Source organism: Nicotiana tabacum, chromosome 23 (genome assembly GCF_000715075.1).
Source record: "Nicotiana tabacum cultivar K326 chromosome 23, ASM71507v2, whole genome shotgun sequence".
NCBI lineage: Eukaryota > Viridiplantae > Streptophyta > Magnoliopsida > Solanales > Solanaceae > Nicotiana > Nicotiana tabacum.
The window spans coordinates 71,419,539-71,445,272 of NC_134102.1; the positions used below are offsets into that span (position 1 = coordinate 71,419,539).

Sequence of the window (25,734 nt, forward strand, 5' to 3'; positions counted from 1 at the left end):
AACAACCTGTTTTTCCTTTAATTTGAGTTATACCGTTTAAATGAGTATTAGTTTATTTTCATTCTTAATTGAGCTATTCTAATATGTGTAGTTATCCTGTTTAGTTTAATATCGTATGCCTATGTGCTTTAACTGCTTATTTGAACTCTGTGAAGTATGCCTAGTTGATTTCCTGCTTTTCCTTGTTCTTTATCACTATAACTGTAGAAATCTTGCTGTTAACTGTTGTATTTATCGGTTTGAGCTGTGTGTTTACTTTTCAGACTACGAGGCGGTTCCTCGGGAGTTCTCCCTGCACATTTACTTTTGAGACTACGAGGCAGTTCCTCGGGAGTTCTCCCTGCACATTTACTTTTGAGACTACGAGGCGGTTTCTCGGGAGTTCTCTCTGTATATTTACTTTTGAGACTACGAGGCGGTACCTCGGGAGTTCTCCATGTATATTTACTTTTGAGACTATGAGGCGGTACCTTAGGAGTTCTCCTTCTATGTTTATTTTGGGACTACGAGACGGTATCTCGGGAGATCCCCTGCTGTTTACCCCTGTGTGTTGTACTGTTGCCTTGATGTGTTTCCTTTTGTTAAATTCTAGTCTCTTATTATACTGTATATTCTCCTGCCTTATTTGTAATTTACCAGTGGGCCTGACCTGACCTGACCTCGTCACTACTCGACCGAGGTTAGACTTGGCACTTACTGGGTACCGTTTAAGATGTACTCATGCTACTCTTCTGCATATATTTTTGTGTACAGATTCAAGTATTTCTTATTAGTTCCGCTATTAGCTGAGACTGTTTACTGCTGTACGGAGACTTCAAGGTACATTTATCGCGTCCGCAGACTTCGGAGTCCCCTTCTATTCTCCCCTATGTCAGTTACCTTTTGTACTTCTTTTATTAGACTTTGGTGTATAGAGATACTAGTTTTCTTATGTTGTTTGTGACTTACGATATTCCAGGTTTTGAGAATACTGTATATTACTAGAGTGTTGGTTATTGTAGACGCCGAGCGGTATTGTTACCAGTTATTTAGTTATATGTTGTAGATATTTATTAAGTTTTACTTCTATTTTTATTATTTTTGCATTTTATTAGACTTACCTAGTTGTAGAGAGTAGGTGCCGTCACGAGTCTTACGGAGAGGGAGAATTGGGTCGAGACAGCTATACTTCAACGTATTCGGTGGAGTTCGTGTCAGATTTGCAGAGGCTTTGCCTTGAATAACTGGACCTCTTTCACCGTAAGAAACATTACCGTCTTCGATTTTGATTATGATACTTTGTATCTCCGTACTCCTTTCCTGCTTTGGATCCTTAATCTCTCAAAAATCTTATCCCTAAATCTTTGCTTGTTTTTTTTTTCAATCTTCATTCTGTTCTCAGATCTGTATTTCAATAACTGTTTTATGTATTCATTCGTGTTCATTCATAGATCTCTCGAGTTTCGAAGTAGTTTCTATATATTTCAATTTTTAGATGTAGAATTTTGGAGTTTTGAGTTGTGGAGGTAGCTTAAAATCATTGCTTAATTCAATTTGAAGGAGGTTTTCTGGAATTGGTTTGAAATTTGAAGGTTTTGCAAATTAGGACTTTTTAAAATTTGTTCCCAACTGTTAGGTACATGTAACTCCATATCATAGCTATTCCTTGGAGTTTAGACAATGTTTTGTAGCAATTTGATAGGATTGTTGTTGTGTGCGTGGACTTGGTGGTAGGCTTGAGTTTTGTGGGTTATATGGGGAGGAGGATAGGGCAAGGTGAGATTTGTTTCTTTCTTGCATAAACCTCTCAACTTATCTTGCAACCCCTGAAACATGGAAAACATAGCAATTGTGGTTGCGTCCTGAATTGTTCTACTCTCACGCCTCTCTTTACTTCTGACATAGGCCAAAAAATACTTACAATAACTTAGTTGTAGACAATTCTTTCTTTAAAGAACTCAAAGGACTGTTAAAGAAATATAAATGCATAGCGTATAGGTATTCATGCTAAATATAAAATATTTTCTTGTGTTTATGCACTTTGTGTTCTGCCATAGTTTCTCACTTTGAATATTATTGTCTGCATTGCAATTGTAAGGTACATCTATCTTCACATTATGTTGTTTATGCTAAGATCTCAGGCTACTGAAGATGACATTACTGATGTTTCAGTTTGGTAATAACATATTCTCATAATCTTTCCAACTCATTCACTAGAAAAGAGTAAAAAGGGAGATTTGAGTATTTGCAATGTTATCTCATTGACTTCATATGAAGCCAAGGCAGAAAGGTTACCGGACGGATACGACTAAGGCTAGCGAATTTTGTTTTGCATTGTGTCTAAGACCAGTTATTGAACTTTATCTAATTGTGCTCAGAAAAATGAAGCATGGGTCCAGGAAGTGACCAGAATCCAGATACATGTGTTAAAAGCACATGTACTTTATACCTCTTCTTTCTTTTATTTTTTCAGTTTTTTTTTTTCAATTGTTTTGCTTTCGTTCTATTTCTTCTATTTCTTTTTAAAAAATTTATCCATCCGATGTGTTCGTGTGGTTCATTTTTTCTGTGAGTTTAGGAAACACGACATAGACAACGTTATTTGAATTTGATGCTGAACTTACATGTTCTGCAAATATTTAAGAGTGTGCAAAGATCTTAACTTATATCCGAAGCGTTCTGATAATCTTGACTTCTTAGAGGTTGGAGTTTTATGGAGCTGTTTTATTTTTCCTTTACAGATTTGATATTATTAGAGCTCTATTAGTAGCTTGGCTTGAAAAAAACTAATTGAAATATATAAATCCTACTTGTAACTGGTAGAGAGCAGATTAAGAATTTGTAGCCATTTGTTTTCTCTCAATATTTTTGTTATTTAAGATGTTGCACTAAATATTTAATGTGAAGAAGCTTCATTGTATTTTCCACATGATAGATAGTGAGCTTTCAATTGCAGATGAACTTTCAGCCTAGAGTTTTTATCACTATAAGAGTACTCCCAGATGGCGAAAGAGAACTCAAACATGTGAGATTCAGGTTAGTTTCATTTCACTAGTTATATCAAATTAGAGAACTAAAATAGGTATATTTGCTTGCATTTGTGCTATTGGGGGGATAGGCCTACTAGCGAAGTCTAGTTGTGCAGGTGGAGCTCTAAGAATACTGTCAAAATGATAGCCTCAAAATGTTATCATTGAAGTTGCACCACCATCCATTTTGATATTAAGTGCTAGCATTCCAGTGAAGTTTTCATCATTTCAATCTGTTTATATGTATTTCAGAAATTATGTTTAGTTACTTACCCATTTTTATAATGCTCTGATAGTAAGAAGAAGAACGACAAGAAAGAACAACATTTATATGCCATGTGAACTTGATTTTTCATGTACCTTTTCAATAAAGTTCCAAGTTTGATAGAAATCTTTTGAAGTTTTAATGTTAAAATTCGTTTGTTCTGTGCAATCAATTGGTCTAAATTTCAACTTCCACTTCAAACACCTAATCCAGTATGATATTGCATAACTATCGATTGGTTTCTTTCTAATTTTTAATTTCATTTTTAATGTGTAGGAAAATGCTGGTGATAGCAATTGGATATGGCGGACAAAAGTTAATTGATCTATTGGAGTACATGATAAAGACTTTTTGAGTAATTGTGATGTTTATTATTATGATACTATAGGAAAACATTCAGTTTATAGAGTTCGTTGTTAGTGCACATGTTGAAATATTGTTTATTAGTATGTATAGAATACGAAATATGTTTCTGTTATAAAATAAAAGCAATTTAGTGAAACATGAACAAGACATGTTGTTATGAAATAAAAGTATTTTAGTAAAACATGAACAAGAAATGGAGATAGAGAGAATGAAGAGATTTTCTTCTTCAATTGTGTGTATTTTCTTATTTATTTCAAAGCCTTTATATAGGTATGAAAAGTGAAGAAAAATATGTCATTGAATATGTCATTAAGCATAGAAATATGTCATTGAATATGTCATTAAGCATTTGAGAAGATCATGGAGGAAGAGTAGACATCCACCATAATTTAATTTTTCTTATAACACTCCTCCTTGGATGGTCATAGATAATGTGCCTCGTTAAAACCTTATTAGGAAAAACATCCTATGGGAAAAAAAATTTTAGTGAAGGAAAAAGAGTACACATGTTTAGAAATATACCTTTTGGTTGTCTCGTAAAAAACCTTGCAAGAAAAACACAGTGGGACAAAACCTTGTAAGAAAAAAGAGTACAACACGTATTAACTCCCCCTGATGAGAGTATCAATTCACATCCTTAGTCTTCGCATCCCAATCTTGTACACTAATTTCTTGAAGGTTGCCGTCGGTAGAGATCTGGTGAACAGATCAGCCATATTATCACTTGAACGGATCGGTTGCACATTGGTATCACCATTCTTTTGAAGATCATGTGTGAAAAATAACTTTGGTGAAATTTGCAAGTACTATCCCCTTTATGAATCCTCTCTTCAATTGGGCTATGCATGCTGCATTGTCTTCATACAAAATTGTGGGTAGTTTGTCACACTTCAAACTACATTTGTCTCGAATAAGGTGTATTATAGACCTCAACCATACACATTCTCGACTTGCTTTATGAATAGCAATTATCTCAGCATGATTAGATAAAGTAGCCACGATTGATTGCTTAGTCGATCGCCAAGATATGGCAGTGCCTCCATATGTAAACACATAGCTTATTTGAGATCGAGTCTTGTGTGGGTCATATAAATACCCAGTATCGGCATAACCAACAAGATCGGGACTGCAATCATTGCCATAAAATAATCTCATATCGGTAGTCCCTTTTAGAACACATTTATACCTCCACTGGCTTTATACTTTTAGGTTTTGGGACTATTTGTCCAACTTCATATTTTTCAGGCGAAATCAATTTTCATTGCGTTATTTTCATTTGGCCAATCATTTATCTGTTCAAATTTCATGATAGATTTGAGCTCAAGATCCTCGTCAATATTAATAATATTGAGCGCTACATTATATTAACAATATCGTCGACGATCATTTTATATCAGTTCTACTATCATCCAATAAAGATATAACTTATTGAGATCTCTTTATCTTATTATTTTCAGGTACCCGAGCCTCTACCATGAGGTCTTATGAAGTGTTATGTCGTGGTGCTCTTCTAGAGAACTTGCCTCCGTATTATGACCATCTTGAATATTTGCTCCTCTCCTTCTTCAAGGAGTTTTATCTTTGGAACCGATTAGTCTATTATGCTTCATGCATGCCATAGATTCATTATGAACTTTATTTTATTTGGAGCATTAGCAGCTGAATATGACATTTAGCTTTGGGTCAGCAAATACGCCTGGCAATATTTTGTAAATGAATTATCACTTGAACTTCAAGTTCATATTTTTTAGTACGAAGATCTAGATGTACTCATAATAATTCATTGCATGCATTACTTTTTCAGCTGCCCATTTTCTCCCCCTATTGTTGGGATTACCAACACATATCCCTAGCCTTATTTGGGGATCCATCTTTGTGCATTGTGGTGGAATAATTAAATTATATAGCACATTCATATTTTTAGATGGAAATTATTTGGTTCATGACCCTGAACCGATTGTGATAGGGAGAACTTATCATAACTTGGCTAGATGCGTACAAGTGTTGTTGTATATTAAATAATACATCACATACCAAATTTTATTTTGGCAATTTTGTTCTCATAAACAATGATTTAGATATAATTAGAGGTATACAATTTCTACTAAACCAACTTGGATTTAAATCAGTATTATCAAGATAAATCATCATAATTTATATTCTGAAACTGTGCTTTAATAATATGAGCAATCAATCTTGAAAAAGCCAAACTGCAAGTTGATAACAAATGCACATGTGACCATAGAATAGATTTATCTTTTAAAATCATATAATAGTAAACGGTCCACATGGAAGGTGACTGCGCCCATATATTTATCACCTTTTATTCGTTCCATAAATCAAGGGATTCAATCCCAACCTTAACTGGTATATCATGAGAATAAGCAGCAGAAGAGAATTCTTGAAGAATCTTATATTTCTTCAATATATGCCAATGCAATTCTCAATTAATTTTTCGCATCATAATTGAACCGAGATGGTCAACTGGCCATGCCAACTAATATTTATTTCAGTAAACCTCTAGTTTACTTGTGACTTGTGATTGCATCATCATGCTTATACTTGTGCAGTACAAATAGAAGAAAAGTCTGGTAACCTTTCATATTTACCCGGTATGATTATAGTAATATAAAGATATTCAATCTTCTTTTCATTTATAATCTCAATATGCCAACCACTTTGGCTAATATATTTGTAAATCAAAATATTTATTTTGAGACTTACTGCAATATTAATGTCATGAATAATTGTATTCATCCGGGTAGTAACAAATTAGTTCTTTCAGAGCTCTTAACTGCTTTTGTACTACAAGATCTTTTGTCACACCATCCATATAATGAATGTCTCCTTCACAAAGAGAATCAGATCATAATAATTGTCATATTCAAAATCATCATAAGCAAAATAATTTCTTGCTTTAATTTTGCTTTTAATAACTTTCATAAGGCTTGACAAAATATTTTTGGCTTATCATATGTATGCGACCAATGATATATTCATGTAACTACACAATAATATTCATTATCTTTCTTTGTCTCAAACCTCTCTTAGAGGTGAGTTGTAGTATTTATCCAACCATGCACAAGTACATTATTATGCATAATCTTTATCACATATATATTTTCACATTCACTTTGAGGAATGAGTATGCATTCTCAATGTTTATCACAAGTCACATTCTCTTCAAAGAATGGAGTATAATCATATAATGTGCTTTATTTATTTATTTATTTATTTATTTATTTATTTTTCATACCAATTTGATGGTAAACATTGTCTTGTTCTCCCTTTTTATAATTACCATAGTGATAACTATTATTATTTTGGCCTTTCACATGCCCACATTCATTGGTCAACCACTTATCTTTATTTAGACTTATCATGCATTGCTATCACATTCACTTCAAGAATGGAGCAAATCAAGTGGGACAAGTTTCATGCTTTTTCATGAAAAATATATTATTTTTTATTTAGTTATTATTATTATCAATATGGTGCATTAGGACTCAAACCCAATGCCTTACCCATATAAAGATATGCTAGGCCATCAACATAGTACGTTGGGACTTGAACCCGTCGTCTTACCCTCAATCTTTGGCATAATAGGCCAAAATTCACTAGGACTCGCACTTGAACCTTTAAAATATTATTACTTCATAATTATAGGTATAAGTAAATTAACTTTTAAGAAGACATATATAACTATTTCAATCTTGAAACAGTTCCTCTGCAACAAAAATGCTAGTTGGGATATATGCCAACTTTTTTTTTATTTAAATGATACAATCACTTTTATATTTTAATAAATTAATTAGGGGAAAGGTGAAAATAACCTATAACCACTTATATTTTAAAGACTATAAGAATTCACCAAAAAAATCCAATACGGAGGAATGAGCCTTATGTTTCCAGCAAAAATATTTAAGGCTTAATGCATAACTGTGATTATTATAAATTATAACTATAATGAGTTTATATTGATTATATATTCGAATGCCAAATTTGCAAGGTACTGTAAAATCGCCTACATATTTGATAATTTTGCTTTCAATGAAATACATCATGTGATGGTAAAAATATTATTACTAAATTACCTTAATAATTATCTATCATAGTATGTAAAAGGTCAGAACATATATATACGTTGGAATATTATCTTTGCCCAATAAGAGATGTAGCAAATAAAGACATACCTTTCCAGTTCTTTATTTCAGTGGATACAATTGAAAAAAAATATTTTAACTAAATACTACACATAAAGTTAATGTAAAGATATGAAAGTATGAATGGGTTCAGATGGATGTAAAACTTATCTTTATATTATCATCCAAGACATTTTTTATTATACTTGATCTCATTGTCTGCTTATAATTTATATAGTCTTGACGTAGAAGATCATGAAATGAGCAATTCGTGCTGATAACGTGTTATAAAATAAAAGCAATTTAGTAAAATATGAACAAGACATGTTGTTATGAAATAAAAGTATTTTAGTAAAACATGAACAAGAAATGGAGATAGAGAGAAGGAAGAGATTTTCTTCTTCAATTGTGTGTATTTTCTTATCTATGACAAGGCCTTTATATAGGCATGAAAAGTGAAGAAAAATATGTCATTAAGTATAGAAATATGTCATTAAGCATTTGAGAAGATCATGTTGGAACAGTAGACATCCACCATAATTTGATTTTTCTTATAACAGTTTCTTTTTTTAAGTTTATTGCAAGTACATGCATTTAAATTATAATTTTTTGTTATTCATTATCTAATTTAGTGCTTGAGATCATTAAAATATAATTGCTTGAAATAAATGTGAGTACATTTAAAAAGTATAATTTTCAACCATAAAATTGTAGCTAATAAATATCATAAAACAATTGTCACACTTTTGACCATGCTTCAAAAATGTAGTTTTAGGAAATGAAAACTGTTGCCATATGAGGTGCTAGAAGCGTGTTTGTTGTACCTTATAGGCTACACTTTTGAAGCGTGACTTCTAAAGCAACAGTTGTAACGCGTGGCCTTAGAGAAAAATGTTACGCTACTTTAGGTCACCCCCTAAAAGCGTTGTCTAAAGTCGAAAAGTGTAGCCTCTAATCAAATGTCACATTTTATGATAGTTTAGGCCACACTTCTCAGGAGTGGCTAAAGTCCTAAAATGTTGTAGTGTTTATCCGTAAAATGGTACAGTTAAATTTATAATGTGATTTATAGACACGTGAATTAGTTTGATCCAAAATATAAAATAAATAAGAACTGAAATGAGATTTTGAAATAACTTTAAAAGAAACACGAGCCTGGCTAAGTGTTTAGCTTCTCCGATAGCAATAACAAGAGCAATGTTAAGAATAAAAATAAAGCGAGCAATTTTATAGAATGAGAGAAAATTATAGTTTTTTTGTACAGAGTATTTCATGTTTACAATGGATACTAATCCTTTTATTTATAGTTCTAGGGAGACAAGATTCCCAAATCAAGCTCATTTTGAATGAGAATAAAATCGTCATTGATGACTACATAACGATTGACTATAAATACATAGATTTTTTGTAACGACTGCTCATTGAATGCAGTCTTTTCCAACTGATGTTTTACTTTCAAATATTTGTTCTCAGATTCAATGCCTTCGGGACTTGCTCAGCACCGGTCACATGCTTGCATCCGGTGCCAGCTATTTGTTGACTCACATTTTACCTGTCTTTAATTTCACGTGTCATCTCATTATTTGTCCAACTGTCACTAACCAATTTTACCCCATACAGATAGTCCTCCTACTTTCCAGTAACTTAAATTCGTGTTACCGGAAAGTACATAAGATCTCTTTTCGTGGCGGAAAAGTTTCTGAACGATTTCTGACACTTGAAAGGACGCTCATCTTTTTGTATTTAATGACCCGAACATGTGTTACTCCAATCGGCAAATATTTCCTCCAATTTTTGAGGTAATCATGACCACGATTTTTGCCGTCTATAAAATTGCTCACTACTCATCACTTTTACCCTTCGCTTTTACAAATCCTTCTTCTTCTTTGAATCTCTTTAGAACCCTACTGCAAAATTCCTCTTTCTCAGTACAATTTCACTACTCAAATTTCTTTCCATCATCATGTATTCTAACACCGTTGTCATCGAAAACTCTGATCTTCACTTCGGTGAAGGCCCTAAAAAGAACAAAGCGAAGGAGGTCGATGTTGAATCCGAACCTCCTACCATTACTATCATTATTCCTCTCCAACTTGACTCCCAGTTAGATCTTTAAGTCCAAAAAGAACCCACTAACCCTAAAAACGACAGATTCTGGCATGTTCACATATATCATTCTTCCATACGCCTTGTTATCATTCCTGTGATGAAGAGGGATTGCGATTAGAATGACATCGACATCATTTCCCCTAATAAAGTTAAAAGGGTCACCATCTCCAAACCGTGGTTCATGTAAGTTTATACATACCCCTTCACTTTGGGAGTGGGTAAAGGAATTGACCCTATAATTTTATAATTCTTTCATCGGTACCAAACCTGCTTGGCTCAAGTAGGTCTATCAATATGGCGTACGATTGCTTGCCTCCAAAAATTATGCTTCGAGACCAGGGGAAATCCTAACCCCCACACACATGATCAACCTCTACTCCCCAAAGATCTTTCGTAGGGGAGTGCTGAAGCTCAGCAAACATGGTCACCATCCCCTCCTTACTTGCGTTGATGACAATAACGACCGTGGATGGATGGAATAGTTCGTTGTCATTGTTATCATGGACATCCTCCCGACAACAACACCTGCTATTCCTGAATCATGGAATCTTCTTCGTAAGTCTTCAGATATTTTTTCCTCTTTACGTTTAAAAAGACTTCCTCATTTGTTAACTTTGCATTTTCCTTATTCCAGCTACTCATTGGGAACCACCACGAGTTCAGAACCTGGCCCAATGGGTACTGAAAATTTTAGATATTTCTACACCGAAAACTCGAAGGTGGAAGGGAATGGATCCCCGATTTAATTGGAAAGCCAAAAGTCATGGTAAGTAAAGGTTCTTTCTTTCTTCTTTCATTTTTTATCATGACTCAGAATCAACTTGTTAGCTCACTTTTTGCATCACACTGGACTTCCAAAGGGATTCGTTGTCTACCATGTCGTCGAGGTTCTTGATGATCCGGAGAATGCCCGATGGGTATAATAAAATATCATTAACCAGAGGAGAGCTCGTGAATCTACTCTTGCTTCCGATGAAGGCGCCTCCTCCCGGAGTCCCTAGTCCAAAGATAAGAAACCAAAGAGAAAATATACCTTCTCGACTGGGACTCAGGAGAAGAAATTGAAAGAAATACCAAGCGGACTGGCCACAGTGGTCCTTGGTGATGAAGGAACCGATGATGAAACGACTCCCCTTCAGAGAAGAAAAAGATCTTCATCAGCTCAACCGGGTTGGCTTCAAACTCCACAACTGGAGAAGTTCTAGGACTCTCCATATAAATGGGATTGGATAGAAATGCTTCATTTCGTTTTGAATCCCCATTGTTACTTCCAGTAAATAGAGTTCAACCCCTGACCTTCCCCGCCATCAGATTCTGCGCCTGTTGCAGCTGCATCTCCTTATAAACCAGCTGCTACCTCTCCACATGCCCCATCTAAATAGATAGAAGATGTTCTTTCTCCACGGTCACCCGGCCATGGAAATTTGGGGAACAATTACTGATAAGTGGGGATTTTGACTACTTATTAGCGCTATTTAACTTTTGTTTTAGTCTAAAAGCATTGAATTGTGCTCCCTGAAATAATGAAATTGTAATAAATTACAGGAATACTGGAAGTTGGGCTCTCGAGATAAAATCCGACTAAAAAAGGAGCAGGCTAAGCACAAGACAATAAAGGGGCACATAAGCATAAAATATGCGGGCCGCAGAATTCCATCTGCGGCCGCAACCAAAGAGGGAAAAATTTGCAGACAATTGTGCAAATTGCGGACCGCACATGAATTGTGCGGCCGTAAAAGCTCGGCTAGAATTCAAGATCAGAAAGTATGCAAATTTCCAAGTCCAGGACCTCAGTGAATTACGGACCGCACAATTGTTTTGTGGCTGCAGAAGATAGCCTTTGCGGCCGCAACCCTAACATTGCGGACCGCAGAAGATTTTCTTGCGGTGCAAGTTCTAATTCTGCGTACCGCAGAAATGCTGCTTCGCGGCCGCAATCCAGAATTGTGCAATCGCAGAACTCCTGCTCCTGTCAGATGAAGAAATCAGCGGACCGCACATGGAATTGTGCGGCTGCAGAACCTCCCGAGAGGTATTTTTGTCCGAGATTTTCAGCCTTGTATAAATAGACGAGTTTCACAAAATTAGGTTAAGTTTAAACATCAACAATTACTGTAGCCATTTTTCTTTGCCATTTTTGGAAGTTTACTTTGCTTTGGTGTATTTTACAATAAATTTAATTATTTTAAACTTTCATTATGAGTTTAATTAGTCTTTCTTCTCTATTTTCTTCAAACCTAAGTATGAGTACCTAGATTTTTACTAGGGTTGTGACCCAACCCTAGTGTGTAAACCTCATGTGTATCTAATTTAGTGCTTGTTTATGATTGGATGTTTATTATTTAGCTTAGTTCATGCCTTAATTGTTGAATTAGTGGTTGCAAACATTAGTTCATGCCTATTTGACTTAGTCTCTTCTTGAGAAAGAGAGACCTAGTCTAGGATAACTTAGCTAACAAGGAATTGGGTCAATTAAGAGATTGATTAATCCAATTAAAGGGTTCAACCTAGAGATATTAATAACCTGACTTGAGCTTTTATCAACTGTTTTGTGTGATACCCATTTGGTCTTGAGAAAGCCAAATTGGGCAAACCACTCTCTGACCGAGAGGTATTGAGTGGGTAATTTAGATTTGATAGCTATAATACATCTCAATCAACAAAACAAGCATTAAAGTTTTTATCCCCTTAGGCAAACACCTAAGCAATAGTCACAACCCCAGACTTTTTATCAATTTGGAAAAGCCCCAAAAACAAGTATCTCTAGTCTTCTTTTATTATTTTGCAATCAATAGAGTAAAATTAGAAATAGAAACTCAATCTTTTGGTGAAAGTGCAATCTAGATAGTTCAATCACATGCATTGAAATATATACCCCTAACACCCATCTTAGCTCCCTGTGGATTCGACCCCGACTCTTAGTTGGGTTTTTATAATTGCAAACGACCGTTTCATACCTCTTTTGAGGTGTGCATTTGGACGCGATCAATTTTTGACGCCATTGCTGGGGAGTTAAAAAATGGCATTAGCTATATATTTGGGTGTGTTTTTGGAGTATATTCTTTTCTTTCCGTGTTACTAACGTGATTGAGAAATTGTAGGTACAACCGTGCCGAACAATGAGCCCGAAAATATTGCTTTTGGGGATGTGGACGTTGAGGATGACCAAGTGGATGAGGTTCTTCTTGAACCTCAAGGCAATAGAAGATGCCGAGTGCCTCATGACAATGTGACCGTTCCACACCCACATTCACCACGAGTGGTTCCAAATCGGGTGTTACCCAGTGATGGATATGCAAGTGCAATGTTCCCTCCTCGTATTAGGACGAGCAACTTTCAAATCACCAACGTGATGCTCACTTTGCTAGAGCAACGAGGTTTCTTCACCGGTGCTCCAAGTCAAAATGCATACAAACATTTGAAGGGGTTTGTGGACACTTGTTGGGGGAGCAAACAAACAAATGTCTCCGAGGATGCATTGAGGCTAAGGATTTTTCCCTTCTCTCTACAGGGGAAATCTTTAGATTGGTTGGAACGTTTGCCGAACCATTCCATTCACACTTGGGATGGGTTGGCAGAAAAGTTTATTTCTAAGTTTTATCTCCGGGGCACATGGCTACACTTTGGGATGAGATTTTGGCTATCAAGTAAGAGCCAAATAAACCACTACACGAGATATGGGAACGCTATCGAACAACTATTAAGGAATGTCCCAACAACGATATGACGGAGAACATGATTCAACAAACACTTTATCGTGGGATCAACACAACCAACCAATGTGTAGTGAAGCAACTTGCTGGTGGGAATTTCATGACTATGCCTTATGCGGAGGCGTGTGTTATTTTAGATGAAATGACGGAAATATCATCGGCGTGGCAATCCCGGTCTAATGTTCCACAAGGTGATCCCAACGTGATCCACCTTCATAAAGAGTTGCATGACCATGGGCAAGCCATAGCTGAATTGACTACCACCATGAATCAACTATTAAAGGCTCAACTTCAACAAGTGAAAAATCCTAAGCAAGTTAATTCCATGGAGGGAGTTAAATTGATGATGAATAAAAGAAGAACAAAGGGTCCACAAGTGCAACATCGAGTGGAGAATTTTGTGTAAGATGATAGTGGTTTTGATCAAGATGATTCTTATAATGACCAAGAAGAGGAGGTGCAATATGTGAACAACTTTCAAGGGCAAGGAAACAATTTCCAAGGCCCAAACTAACAACAATGGCGACCTCAAAACAATCAAGGCAATTAAAATTCTAACAACCAAGGAAATTGGGGGGGGGGGTAACAATCAAGGCGGATGGAACAATAATCAAGGCAATTGGGGGTCAGGTTTTCAAAGGCCCCCGATGTATCAACAACCAAACAACCTGCCTCCTTATCCTTCCCATGGTCCTAGTTCTTCAACCAATGAGATGGGGTGTATTGAGAACATGTTCAAGCAAATGATGGAAAAGAATGTCGATTCGGATGCCCAACTTGCCTCACACAACACATCGATCCGCAACTTAGAAGTTCAAATGGGCAAATCTCTCAATCTCTAAATTCTCGTCCTAAGGGGCACTACCAAGTGACATGGTGGTGAACCCAAAGGGTGGGAACAATACGGGGCATGCCATGGTTGTTACTATAAGAAGTGAAAGTGGTGGGAATGCACCCACCTCAAGTCAAAGAAAACTTGTGGATGATGAGTAAGTGGTACAAGAAGAAGAGGTCCAAAATAAGTTCGGATTGATATTGATGATAAGGTAGAATAGACTCAAGAAGATGTGAACCCGCCTAGGGATCACATTATTGACATACCGAAACCGGTAGTGCAAACGGCTAAGGCACCATTGCCTAAGCCTCCACCTCCATAACCTCAAACTTGCCAAACAAAATGGCGAGAATCAATTCAAAAAGTTTATTCAAATGATGAAGAGTCTCTCAATCAATGTGCCACTAGTTGAAGCTTTGGAACAAATGCCCGGTTATGCAAAGTTTATGAAGGATCTTGTGACAAAGAAGCGGCCAATGAAATTTGAAACTATCAAAGTCACTCATCAAGTTAGTGCAATTTTGCATTCAATGGCTCCTAAATTGGAAGATTCCGGTGCTTTCACAATTCCTTGTTCAATTGGAAGTGCCGAGTTTGCTAAAGCTCTTTGTGATCTTGGGACAAGTATCAATTTAATTCCCTATTCGGTTTTCAAGACCTTGGGAATTGGGCAACCAAGACCCACCTCTATGAGATTGCAAATGGCCAATCGTACCATGAAGAGACCTTTGGGAGTTATTGAAGATGTCTTGGTTTGTGTTGATAAATTTATTTTTCCGGCGGATATTGTAATTCTTGACTGTGAAGTTGATTATGAGGTGTAGATTATTCTTGGAAGACCTTTCCTTGCTATGAGGAAGGCTCTTTGTGATGTGGAAGCTGGAGAACTCATCTTCCGAGTGGGTAATGAAAAAGTGGTATTCCATGTGTGCAAGTCCATGCGGCAACAAAATAGTAATGAGGTGTGCTCTTTTGTGGACTTGGTGATCGATGTTATTGTTGATGATACAAGTGGCGCAATCAATGTTGGTGATATGTTGGAGGTCGTCTTGCCCAAATTTGATGATGACGATATGGATGTCTTCATGGAATGTGTGAATTCTTTGCAAGGAATGGGGTCGTACAATTATGCACCCCGGAAACTATCTTTGGATCTCGAAAATAGGAAAACTCCTCCTACAAAGCCTTCTATTAAAGAACCTCATACCTTGGAGTTGAAGTCATTGCCTCCACATCTTCGATATGAATTTCTTGGCCCTTGTTCTACTTTACTTGTTATTCTTTCCTCTTGTTTGACTAACGTGCATGTGGATTCTACATTGGCGGTGCTACAAAAGAGGAAGAAGGCTATTGGGTGGACATTGGCGGATATTTAAGGTATAAGCCCTACATTTTGCATGCATAATATCAACTTGGAGGAAGGCTCCAAACCATCTATTGAACATCAAAGGAGACTCAATTAGACTATGCAAGAAGTTGTCAAAAAGGAGATTATCAAGTGGTAAGATGTCGGAGTTGTCTACCCAATTTATGATAGTTCATGGACTTCTCCGGTTCAATGTGTCCCAAAGAAGGGGGGGCATGACAGTGGTCGCCAATGACAAGAATTAGTTGATTCCTACAAGAACGGTGACCAGTTGGAGAGTGTGTATGGACTATCGCAAGCTCAATAAAGTTACTAGGAAGGACCATTTTCCACTTCCCTTCCTAGACCAAATGCTTGATAGGTTGGCCGGCCGTGCTTTCTATTGCTTTCTTGATTGGTATTAGGGCTACAACCAAATCCTTATTGCTCGAGAGGATCAATAGAAAACAACCTTTACATGTCCCTATGGTACTTTCGCCTTCAAGCGGATGCCATTTGGTTTGTATAATGCACCAACGACTTTTCAAAGGTGTATGATGGCTATCTTCACGGACATGGTGGATGACTACCTTGAAGTTTTCATGGATGACTTCTCGGTAGTTGGGGATTCATTTGATGATTATCTTGCAAATCTAGATAAAGAGCTGGCAAGATGTGAAGAAACGAATTTGGTGCTCAATTGGGAGAAGTGTCATTTTATGGTCGAGGAAGGCATTGTCCTTGACCACAAGATCTCAAAGAATGTAATAGAAGTTGACAAGGCAAAGATTGAGGTGATTTCTAAACTTCCACCTCTTACTTCGGTGAAAGGCGTGCAGAGTTTCTTAGGCCATGTGGGGTTTTACCAACGTTTCATCAAGGATTTCTCTAAGGTGGTGAACCCGTTGTGCAATCTTCTTGAGAAAGATGCTAAGTTTAACTTCAATGATGATTGTATGAGAGCCTTTGAATTGTTAAAGTTCAAGTTGACAACCACTCCCATCATCAACGCTCCAAATTGGAGTGCTCCCTTTGAACTCATGTGTGATGCTAGTGACGTAGCGATTGGGGCTATTTTGGTACAACGCATCAACAAGATTTTTCATCCGGTATACTATGCTAGTAAGACCATGAACGATGCCCAAGTCAATTACACTGTTACTGAAAAGGAGCTCCTTTCCATTGTGTTTGCAATTGAGAAGTTCCGCCCATACTTGATGGGTGCTAAAGTCATTATCCACACGGATCATGCGGCACTTCATTATCTTATGAGCAAGAAATATTCCAAAGCTCGGTTGATGAGATGGGTGCTTTTGTTATAAGAGTTTGATATTGATATCCAAGATAGAAAAGAGAGTGAAAATCAAGTGGCGGACCACTTGTCTCTTTTGGAGGAGGAGGGAAGGATGCATGATGGACTTGAAATTAATGACTCCTTCCCCGATGAGCAACTATTGGCTATTTAAATGAAGGAGGTGCCACAGTTCGCGGATCTAGCAAATTTCCTTGTGTGTGGAATCATCCCGGATGAGTTCTCTTCAAACCAATGGAAGAAGCTCAAACGGGATTGTCAAGATTATTATTGGGATGAACCATACCCTTTTCGAATTTGCACACATGGGGTGATTAGAAGATGTGTACCGGAAGAAGAACAAGGTGAAATTCTTGGGGCTTGTCATTCTTCGCCATATAGTGGTCACCATGGTGGAGCAAGAACGACGGCTAAAATGCTAAGTTGCGGTTTTTATTGGCCCACTCTTTACAAGGATGCAAATGATGTAGTGAAAAGATGTGATGAATGCCAACGGGACGGTGGAATCTCGAAGAAAAATAAAATACCTCTCACTACCATTTTGGAGATTGATATCTTTGATGTGTGGGGTTTTGACTTCATGGATCCTTTTGTGAGTTCTTATGGAAATGCCTACATCTTGGTCGTGGTTGATTATGTGTCTAAATGGGTTGAGGTCGTTGCTCTACCCAACAATAAGGCGAGAAGTGTGGTGGCGTTCTTGAAAAAGAATATTTTCACAAGGTTTGGTACTCTGCGGGCTATCATAAGCGATGAGGGGTCGTATTTTTGTAACAAGGCTTTCGACACTTTACTTAGAAAGTATGGTGTTAATCATAATGTCACGACTCCCTATCATCCACAAGCTAGCGGTCAAGTGGAAGTCTCTAACCTAGAGATAAAGAGTATTTTTTCCAAAACAGTCAATGCTAACCGGATGGATTGGTCCAAGAAGCTTGATGATGCATTATGGGCTTATCGGATGGCTTATAAAATACCTATCGGAATGTCGCCATACCAGTTGGTGTTCGGCAAAGCTTGTCACCTTCCGGTGGAACTTGAGCACAAAGCCATGTGGGCTCTAAAGAAGTTGAATCTAGATTGGGATGTAGCCGCTAACTTGAGGGTTGCACACTTGAATGAATTGGATGAGTTCTGGTATCATGCTTATGAAAGTTCGTCCTTGTACAAAGAAAAGATGAAATATATTCATGACAAATACATTCGGAACAAAGATTTTAATGAAAGTGCCTAAAAGAAAAGAGTGATGTTAAGTCTCTCTAGTTCCCCAAGGAAAAGAAAGTGCCTAAAAGAATTGGCAAGGTATGAGCCGAGAATGAAAAAAATGGAGTGTTTAAGGAAATGTGTAACCACTCAACCATATTGTATCTAACCCTAATCCAAAAGCCTTCATTACATCCCGAAAGAAGTCTTATTTGATCTCGAGCCGAGTGAGCTTACATTAGTAGCGATCTACATGAGGAGCAAGCCTATGGTACTTGAAGCCGTACTTGCGACATTCTCTTGAGAGAGATAAGTGAACCTTTCATAAATCTTTGGATTAAGTGCTAAAATTCTTAAGTGAGCCAGGCAACCGAAAAGTAGAGGAGGAAGAGTTTGGAATCCACTATGACCAACATGATAGAGAAAGAGTCTTTAATGAGTAAAGTGAACTTTTGATGCTCGAATGTCACTCTAGAACTATATGTGCACAAATGTTTAACTTGTCGCCTTGTTGATAATACATAAGTAGTGTGGGTAATTGTTGGTCCCAATTGATGTCTGGATGGATCACCTTCGACTCGCTGAAATGATTAACTTTTAGAGGTGGGAACTACATTGTTTGCTTGAGGACAAGCAACGACTTAAGTTTGGGGGAGTTGATAAGTGGGTATTTTGACTACTTATTAGCACCTTTTAACTTTTGTTTTACTCTAAAAGCATTGAATTGTGCTCCCAGAACTAATGAAATTGTACAAAATTACAGGAATGTTGGAAGTTGGGCTCCCGAGATGAAATCCGACTAAAAAAGTAGCAGTCTAAGCACAAGGTAATAAAGGGGCACAAAAACATAAAATGTGCGGTCTGCAGAAAGAATTCTGCGGCCGCGAAAGAAATTGCGGACCGCAGAATTCCATCTGCGGTCGCAACCAAAGAGGAAAAAATCTACAGACAATTGTGCAAATTACGGACTGCACATGAATTGTGCAGCCGCAAAAGCTAGGCTAGGATTCAAGATCATAGAGTATGCAAATTTTCAAGTCCGGGACCTCAGTGAATTACGGACCGCACAATATTTGTGCGGTCACAACCCTAACATTGCGGACCGCAAATATTGTCTTGCGGCCACAATTCTAAATCTGCGGACCGCAGAAAAGCTACTTTGCGACCGCAATCCAGAATTTTGCGGCCATATAACTCCTGCTCCTGCCAGATGAAGAAATCAGGAATTGTGCGGCCGCAGAACCTCTCGAGGGGTATTTTTGTCAGAGATTTTTAGCCTTGTTTAAATAGGTGAGTTTCACAAAATTAGATTAAGTTTGAACATCAGCAATTACTGTAGCCATTTTTCTTTGCCATTTTTGGAAGTTCACTTTGCTTTGGTGTATTTTACAATAGATTTAATCATTTTAAGCTTTCATTATGAGTATAATTAGTCTTTCTTCTCTATTTTCTTCAAACCCAAGTATGAGTAGCTAGATTTTTACTAGGGTTGTAACCTAACCCTAGTGTGTAAACCTCATGAGTATCTAATTTAGTGCTTGTTTATGATTGGATGTTTATTATTTAGCTTAGTTCATGCTTTAATTGTTGAATTAATAGTTGCAAATATTAGTTCATGCCTATTTGACTTAGTCTTTTTTTGAGAAAGAAAGACATAGTCTAGGATAACTTAGCTAACAAGGAATTGGGTCAATTAAGAGATTGATTAACCCAATTAAAGGGTTCAACCTAGAGATAGTAATAACCCGACTTGAGCTTTTATCAACTGTTTTGTGTGATACCCATTTGGTCTTGAGAAAGTCAAATTGGGCAAAACCACTCTCTGACCGAGCGGTATTGAGTGGGTAATTTAGAGTTGATAGCTATAATACACCACAGTCAACAGAACAAGCATTAAAGTCCTTATCACATTAGGCAAACACATAGCCAATGGTCACAGCCCTAGGCTTTTCATCAATTTGGAAAACCCCCCAAAACAATTATCTCTAGTCTTCTTTCTTTATTTTGCAATCAATAGAGTAAAATTAGAAATAGAAACCCAATCTTTTGGTGGAAGTGCAATCTAGATAGTTCAATCACGTGCATTGAAATATATACCCCTAACACCCATCTTAGCTCCTTGTAGATTCGACCCCAACTTTTAGTTGAATTTCTATAATTGCAAACGACCGTTTCATACCTCTTTTGAGGTGTGCATTTGGACGCGATCACTTACCCGACACCTACTCAAAACCCTAATGGAAAACGGAGTGCCATACTCACAGTTTCGAATGAGTGCCACATACTTTCCAGGCCAGTGGAGCTTGCCAGCTATTTAAAGCCGCTGGCCATGAGAAAAGATTGGAGAAAAATGGACTCTCTATACCGTGACTGCTGCGACCGAGCGCGAGTCTCTCTTTATGGAGCAAATAAACAATTTGGAGGCTAGCTTACGCTCCAAAATCGAAGAGGCTACCACTACCTAGGAAAGGAGAGCCAGAATGGAAGAAAGGCTCAAAAAGGTTATGGAGAAGAACCAGCTTCATGGAACACCAACACATCGAGATTGATTCCAAAATTGACATTGTGAGAGCCAAAAATGATAAACTCCAATCAAAGATTGAGAAAATCTGAGCTAAACTCCAAGACCAGGAATATTTTATCCTCTTCGAGAAAACCTACACCATTTATCACATGAAGAGGAAAACCTTGGAGGAGGCCAAAGAAGGCGTTGCAAACATCAATGATTGCATTTCCAAAGCTCGTGATGGAGATAACTGCTCTCGAGAACCTCCCTTCTCGGCCCGCTACCTCTGACTCTTCAAAAACTAGCTCCGAGTATTCGGGAATCGAAGAGGAAGCTGAAGAAGAATAAGACAAGGGTGAAAGCCTCGAACCGGAAATAAAACGACCTTTTCCTGAAAAGGAAAACGATGACTCGCCTCTCCCTTCGAGCTCTGGCAGCAAAAACAACTGATGTATATATTTTTCTTTTCTTTTGTAACTATGCCAAACGTTTTTATTGAGTTTGGCATTTTAATTGATGAAAGAAAGTTTTTTCTTAAGTGTTGTGCAAAAAAAACTATTTTTTATTTAACTAGCGAAGCTTCGGGAATTGTTTTCACATCCGATAGCTTTTGATCCCGGGTATTCACACTTCCGGAATATACCTTTTGACTATGAGGGTTTCATAAGAGAGGGCCTTTATGTTTACAATGCTCTTGAAGAAGACATCTCATATTCATTCGGACAAGAAATAAGATAAAAATAAAAGGACTTTGATTTATTCCCTCTATCTTTAAAAGTACATTTACATAAATTTCATTTTCTTAAGTAAATAAACAACTTATTTCTATGGAGATGATCATGTAGTCTCCAGTCCTGATAAGACATAGATCCGGTTCTAACAGTCCCCGGTCTTCGTGACACTTTTAGTGCCTTAATATGTAATAGTTCCCCCAGTGTTCGGATACTAAGTATGAGAATTCGAACATTGGACGTCTTGTTTTATACAATGACCCTTTCTTCGTAGTATGCTTTACATTGCTGCCCCATGAAAAACCTTGCCAGAAAAACCCAATTGGGACAAAAACTGGATGAAGGGAAAAAGACTGCAGCACATACTTTCAGTATTAGCAAGGATCTTTAGCAATAATACCTTTTGAGCTGAGTCACATTCCAATTGCTTGGCAATTTAATTCCATCTTGATTTTTCAACTAATATAAATATTTACCGGCTATAGCTAAAATCCAGTAAGGTCTTTCCCACGTTGGCCCCAACTTCCCGGCGTTAACTTCCCGAGTACTTTGAGTTACCTTCCTCAAAACCAAATCCCTGAATTTAAAATATCGAAGATTTGCTATACGATTGTAATACATTTTCATTCTTTGCTTTTGTGCCATCATCTTCACATATGCCACATTCCGATGCTCTTCAAGCAGGTCCAATTTAACCAGTAACGCTTTATTATTTGCCTCCTTATTTGTTTGAGAATACCTTAGGGTTGGTTTCTCAACCTCCACCGTAATCAGAGCTTCTGAACTGAATACAAGTGGAATCAATAGACGATGAGATCCCATACAAAATCAATCACTTCACGTTCTCCGATATTTTGGTAGGCACATGCTTTAACCTCTTTAGTAAAATAGGTCAGTTAAAACTAAAAGAAATTTTACTTTACCGAGTCCTTGTGGTAAGGGACCGACTATGTCCATCCCCTATTTCATGAATGGCCATGGTGACACCACCGAATGCAAACGTTCCGTCGGTTGATGCACTAATTGTGCATGACGCTGGCATTTATCATATTTTTGTATAAATATCTTTGCGTCTTACTCTATCCGGGGCCAATAGTCGCCAGCTCTTATAAGTTTGAGAAGCAACGAGTCTGCACCAGAGTGATTTCCTCATACTCCCTCGTGAACTTCCTTCATTACGTAATCACTCTCCGATGTCCCTAAACAACGAGCCAATGGTCCTTGAAAAGACCTTCTGTATAGTTGACCGTCAACAAGATAATAACGAGCTGCTTTAGTTCGTAGTGCCAGTGATGCTTTTGGACATGGAATTTTACATGCCTCAAATAATCTATAAACTCATTTCTACAATGCTAAATTAGGTTGGTTGAGTTAACTTCACAATATTCGTCCAAATCCAAAATCAAACGCATCAATTGAACGACCACACCGAAATCAACTCCTTTCATTTTCGTGGATGACCCCAAATTGGCCAATGCGTTTGCCTCCATGTTTTCTTCCCGTAGAATCTGAATAATTGACCATTCCTTGAATCGAAAAAGCAATACTTAAACCTTATTAAAGTATTGTTGCATGCGCTCCTCCTTGGTATCGAAAATTCCATATACTTGGTGCAGCACCAACTGAGAGTCGCACTTTATTTTGATAACCTCAGAACCTATTCCCCGAGCTTGTTCGAGTCCTGTAACCAAAGTCTCGTACTCGGCTTCATTGTTAGTTAATGGCATAGTTCTAATGGCCTGTCTCAGGGTTTCTCCCGAAGGAGTTATTAAAACTATCCCGAGACTGGACCCTTTTATATTGGAAGCTCCATTCGTAAATAAGATCCAAATACTCGATACCGTCCCCGATACCAACATTGCTTCTTTAGCAGCTAAAGGCATTAATCTTGGACTAAAGTCATCCACGAAGTCGGCCAAAACTTGTGACTTGATTGGAGTCCTGGACTTGTACTCAATGTCGAATTCACTAACTTCGACTGCCCATTTAGCCAAACGACCCGATAATTCAGGCTTATGAAGGACATTCCTCAAGGGAAAGGTAGTCACAACGGCTATGGGATGACATTGAAAATAAGGCCTAAGCTTTCGAGAGGCGACTACGAGAGCTAGGGTTAATTTTTTAAGGTGCGGATAACATGTCTCTGCTCCTGATCGAACTTTAATAACATAATACACATGAAATTGGGTACCTTCTTTTTCTCGGACCAAAACAACACTTACCGCTACTTCTAAAACCTCCAGATAGATTAATAATTGCTTACATTCATTGAGTTTTGACAATAAAGGAGGAGTAGACATGTACCTTTTTAGGTCTTTCAATGCTTGATAACATTCCGGAGTCCACACTAAATCATTCTTCTTTTTCAAAAGCGAAAAGAAATGAAGTCATCTCTCCGAAGACCTCGAGATAAACCTGCTTAGAGCCACCAACCTGTGGTCAACCTCTGTACCTCCTTCACACTCGTCAAGTGGTATGAGATATCCTCAATAACTTTTATCTTATCGGGGTTTACTTCGATTCCTCTTTTCCTTAAGGCATCATATTATAGCAGTATGTGCCAAAATATGTGATAAATGGGGTATTTTCCTGATCTTCCGAGTGCATCTTAATTTGATTATACCTGGAATAAGTATCAATAAAACTCATTAATTTATGCTCGGCCGTAGCATCAATCATTTGATCAATGTTTGGCAACGAGAAAAAGTCTTTAGGTCATACCTTATTTAAATCTTTATAATCAATACACATTCTAAATTTATTATTCTTTTTAGGAACTACCACTACGTTAGCTAGCCAATCGAGGTAATTTATCTCTCGAATTGAACCTATATTTAGTAATCGGGTTACCTCTTCCTTGACAAACATGTTTCTGATATTTGCTATTGGTCGTTTCTTTTGCCTTACTGGAGGGAAGTTAGGATCCAAACTCAAAATATGGATAACCACTTCCAATGGAATACATGTCATATCTAAATGCGATCATGTGAAAAAATCGACGTTAGATTTTTGAAAATCAATAATTTTTAACTTGAGTTCGGGGCTCAACCCTATTCCTAAGTGAGATTTTCTTTCTAAGAACTCCTCAAACAAGGACACTTGTTCGAGCTCTTCTGTGGTTGATTTGGTCGCATCTGTTTCCTCTGGTACCTAAAAAGACCTCGGTACGTGATATAATTCTGATGACTCTTCTTCTTTATTATCTTCAATCGAGGTGGAAGAAGGAATTGGTTCCTGTAATTGTTATTTGCTCGTTTCTTTGCCCTTGCAACGAACATGATTACTGTGTTCATCTCCCTTGCAGCTAGTTGATCTCCTATGATTTTCTTGATCCCTTCTGGTGTGGGAAATTTCAACAGTTGATGATATGTTGAGGGGTACAACCTTCATTTCATGTATCCATGGCCTTCCAAGGATCACATTATTTATATCCCATGTCACTATCTACCACTTCGAATAGGGTGGTCTTTGTTACGCCTTCGGTATGTATTGGCAGTAAGATTTCTCCCCGAGTCATTACACTCGTTAAGTTGAACTTGTCCAAAAGCTTTGTTACCAGATCTATGTTTTCGGTTAACTTTGCTTGCTCCAAAACTCTCCATTGTGCGATGTTGGCTAAGCTTCCTGGATCAACCAACACACGTTTAATTTTGAAATCTAAAACATTAAGAGAAATTACCAGAGCATCGTTGTGCGGTAGAAGAAGTGTATCAACATCCTCTTCTGTAAAGGTGGTGTCATATTTTGAAACTTCTCGGATCCTCTTGCCATGAGTTAGCGATATCTTCATCTTCTTTGTTGCAAATAATATCACCCCATTTACTTTGTCTCCACCGAAGATTATGCTTATCATCATACGAGGTGACCCTGTAGCCATTTTTGATGGTCCTGCAACATCCCAAAATTTTCCATAGTTGTTCTTGGCCCGGTCACTTAAAAACTCTCTGAGGTAACCATTCTTCAACAATGTTGCTACCTCTTCTCGAAGGTGCCGACAATCCCCAGTCATGTGGCCGTGAGTTCCATGGAACTCACACCATATATTAGGATCTCTTTGGCTAGGATCCGATCGGATTGGTTTTAAGAACCTAACTTCTTTAATATTCCTCATAACCAACACCAGTTCTACCGAGCTGATGTTAAAGTTGTAGTCACATAACCTGAGATATATTGAATCTTGGGACCCTAATGCTTCATTC

General features: G+C 37.5%; 1 protein-coding gene and 1 long non-coding RNA gene across 2 annotated transcripts; one reads left to right on the plus strand and one right to left on the minus strand.

Annotated features, from left to right (window-relative positions):
* The first annotated feature begins 269 nt into the window (after positions 1-269).
* LOC107822053 (uncharacterized) lies at positions 270-3,775 on the plus strand. Its single transcript, XR_012706150.1, has 2 exons — positions 270-1,239; positions 2,936-3,775. It is a non-coding gene; the product is annotated as an uncharacterized LOC107822053 (long non-coding RNA).
* A 21,181-nt stretch (positions 3,776-24,956) lies between these two features.
* On the minus strand, positions 24,957-25,544 carry LOC142177213 (uncharacterized). The gene has a single exon (XM_075245681.1). The coding sequence runs from the start codon at positions 25,542-25,544 to the stop codon at positions 24,957-24,959; it is 588 nt and encodes a 195-aa protein (XP_075101782.1).
* Positions 25,545-25,734: the final 190 nt, after the last annotated feature.

Bases quoted from the DNA above. Each gene is read 5' to 3' on its own strand.
- LOC142177213 (XM_075245681.1), bottom strand. From the start codon at position 25,544: ATGACTGGGGATTGTCGGCACCTTCGAGAAGAGGTAGCAACATTGTTG.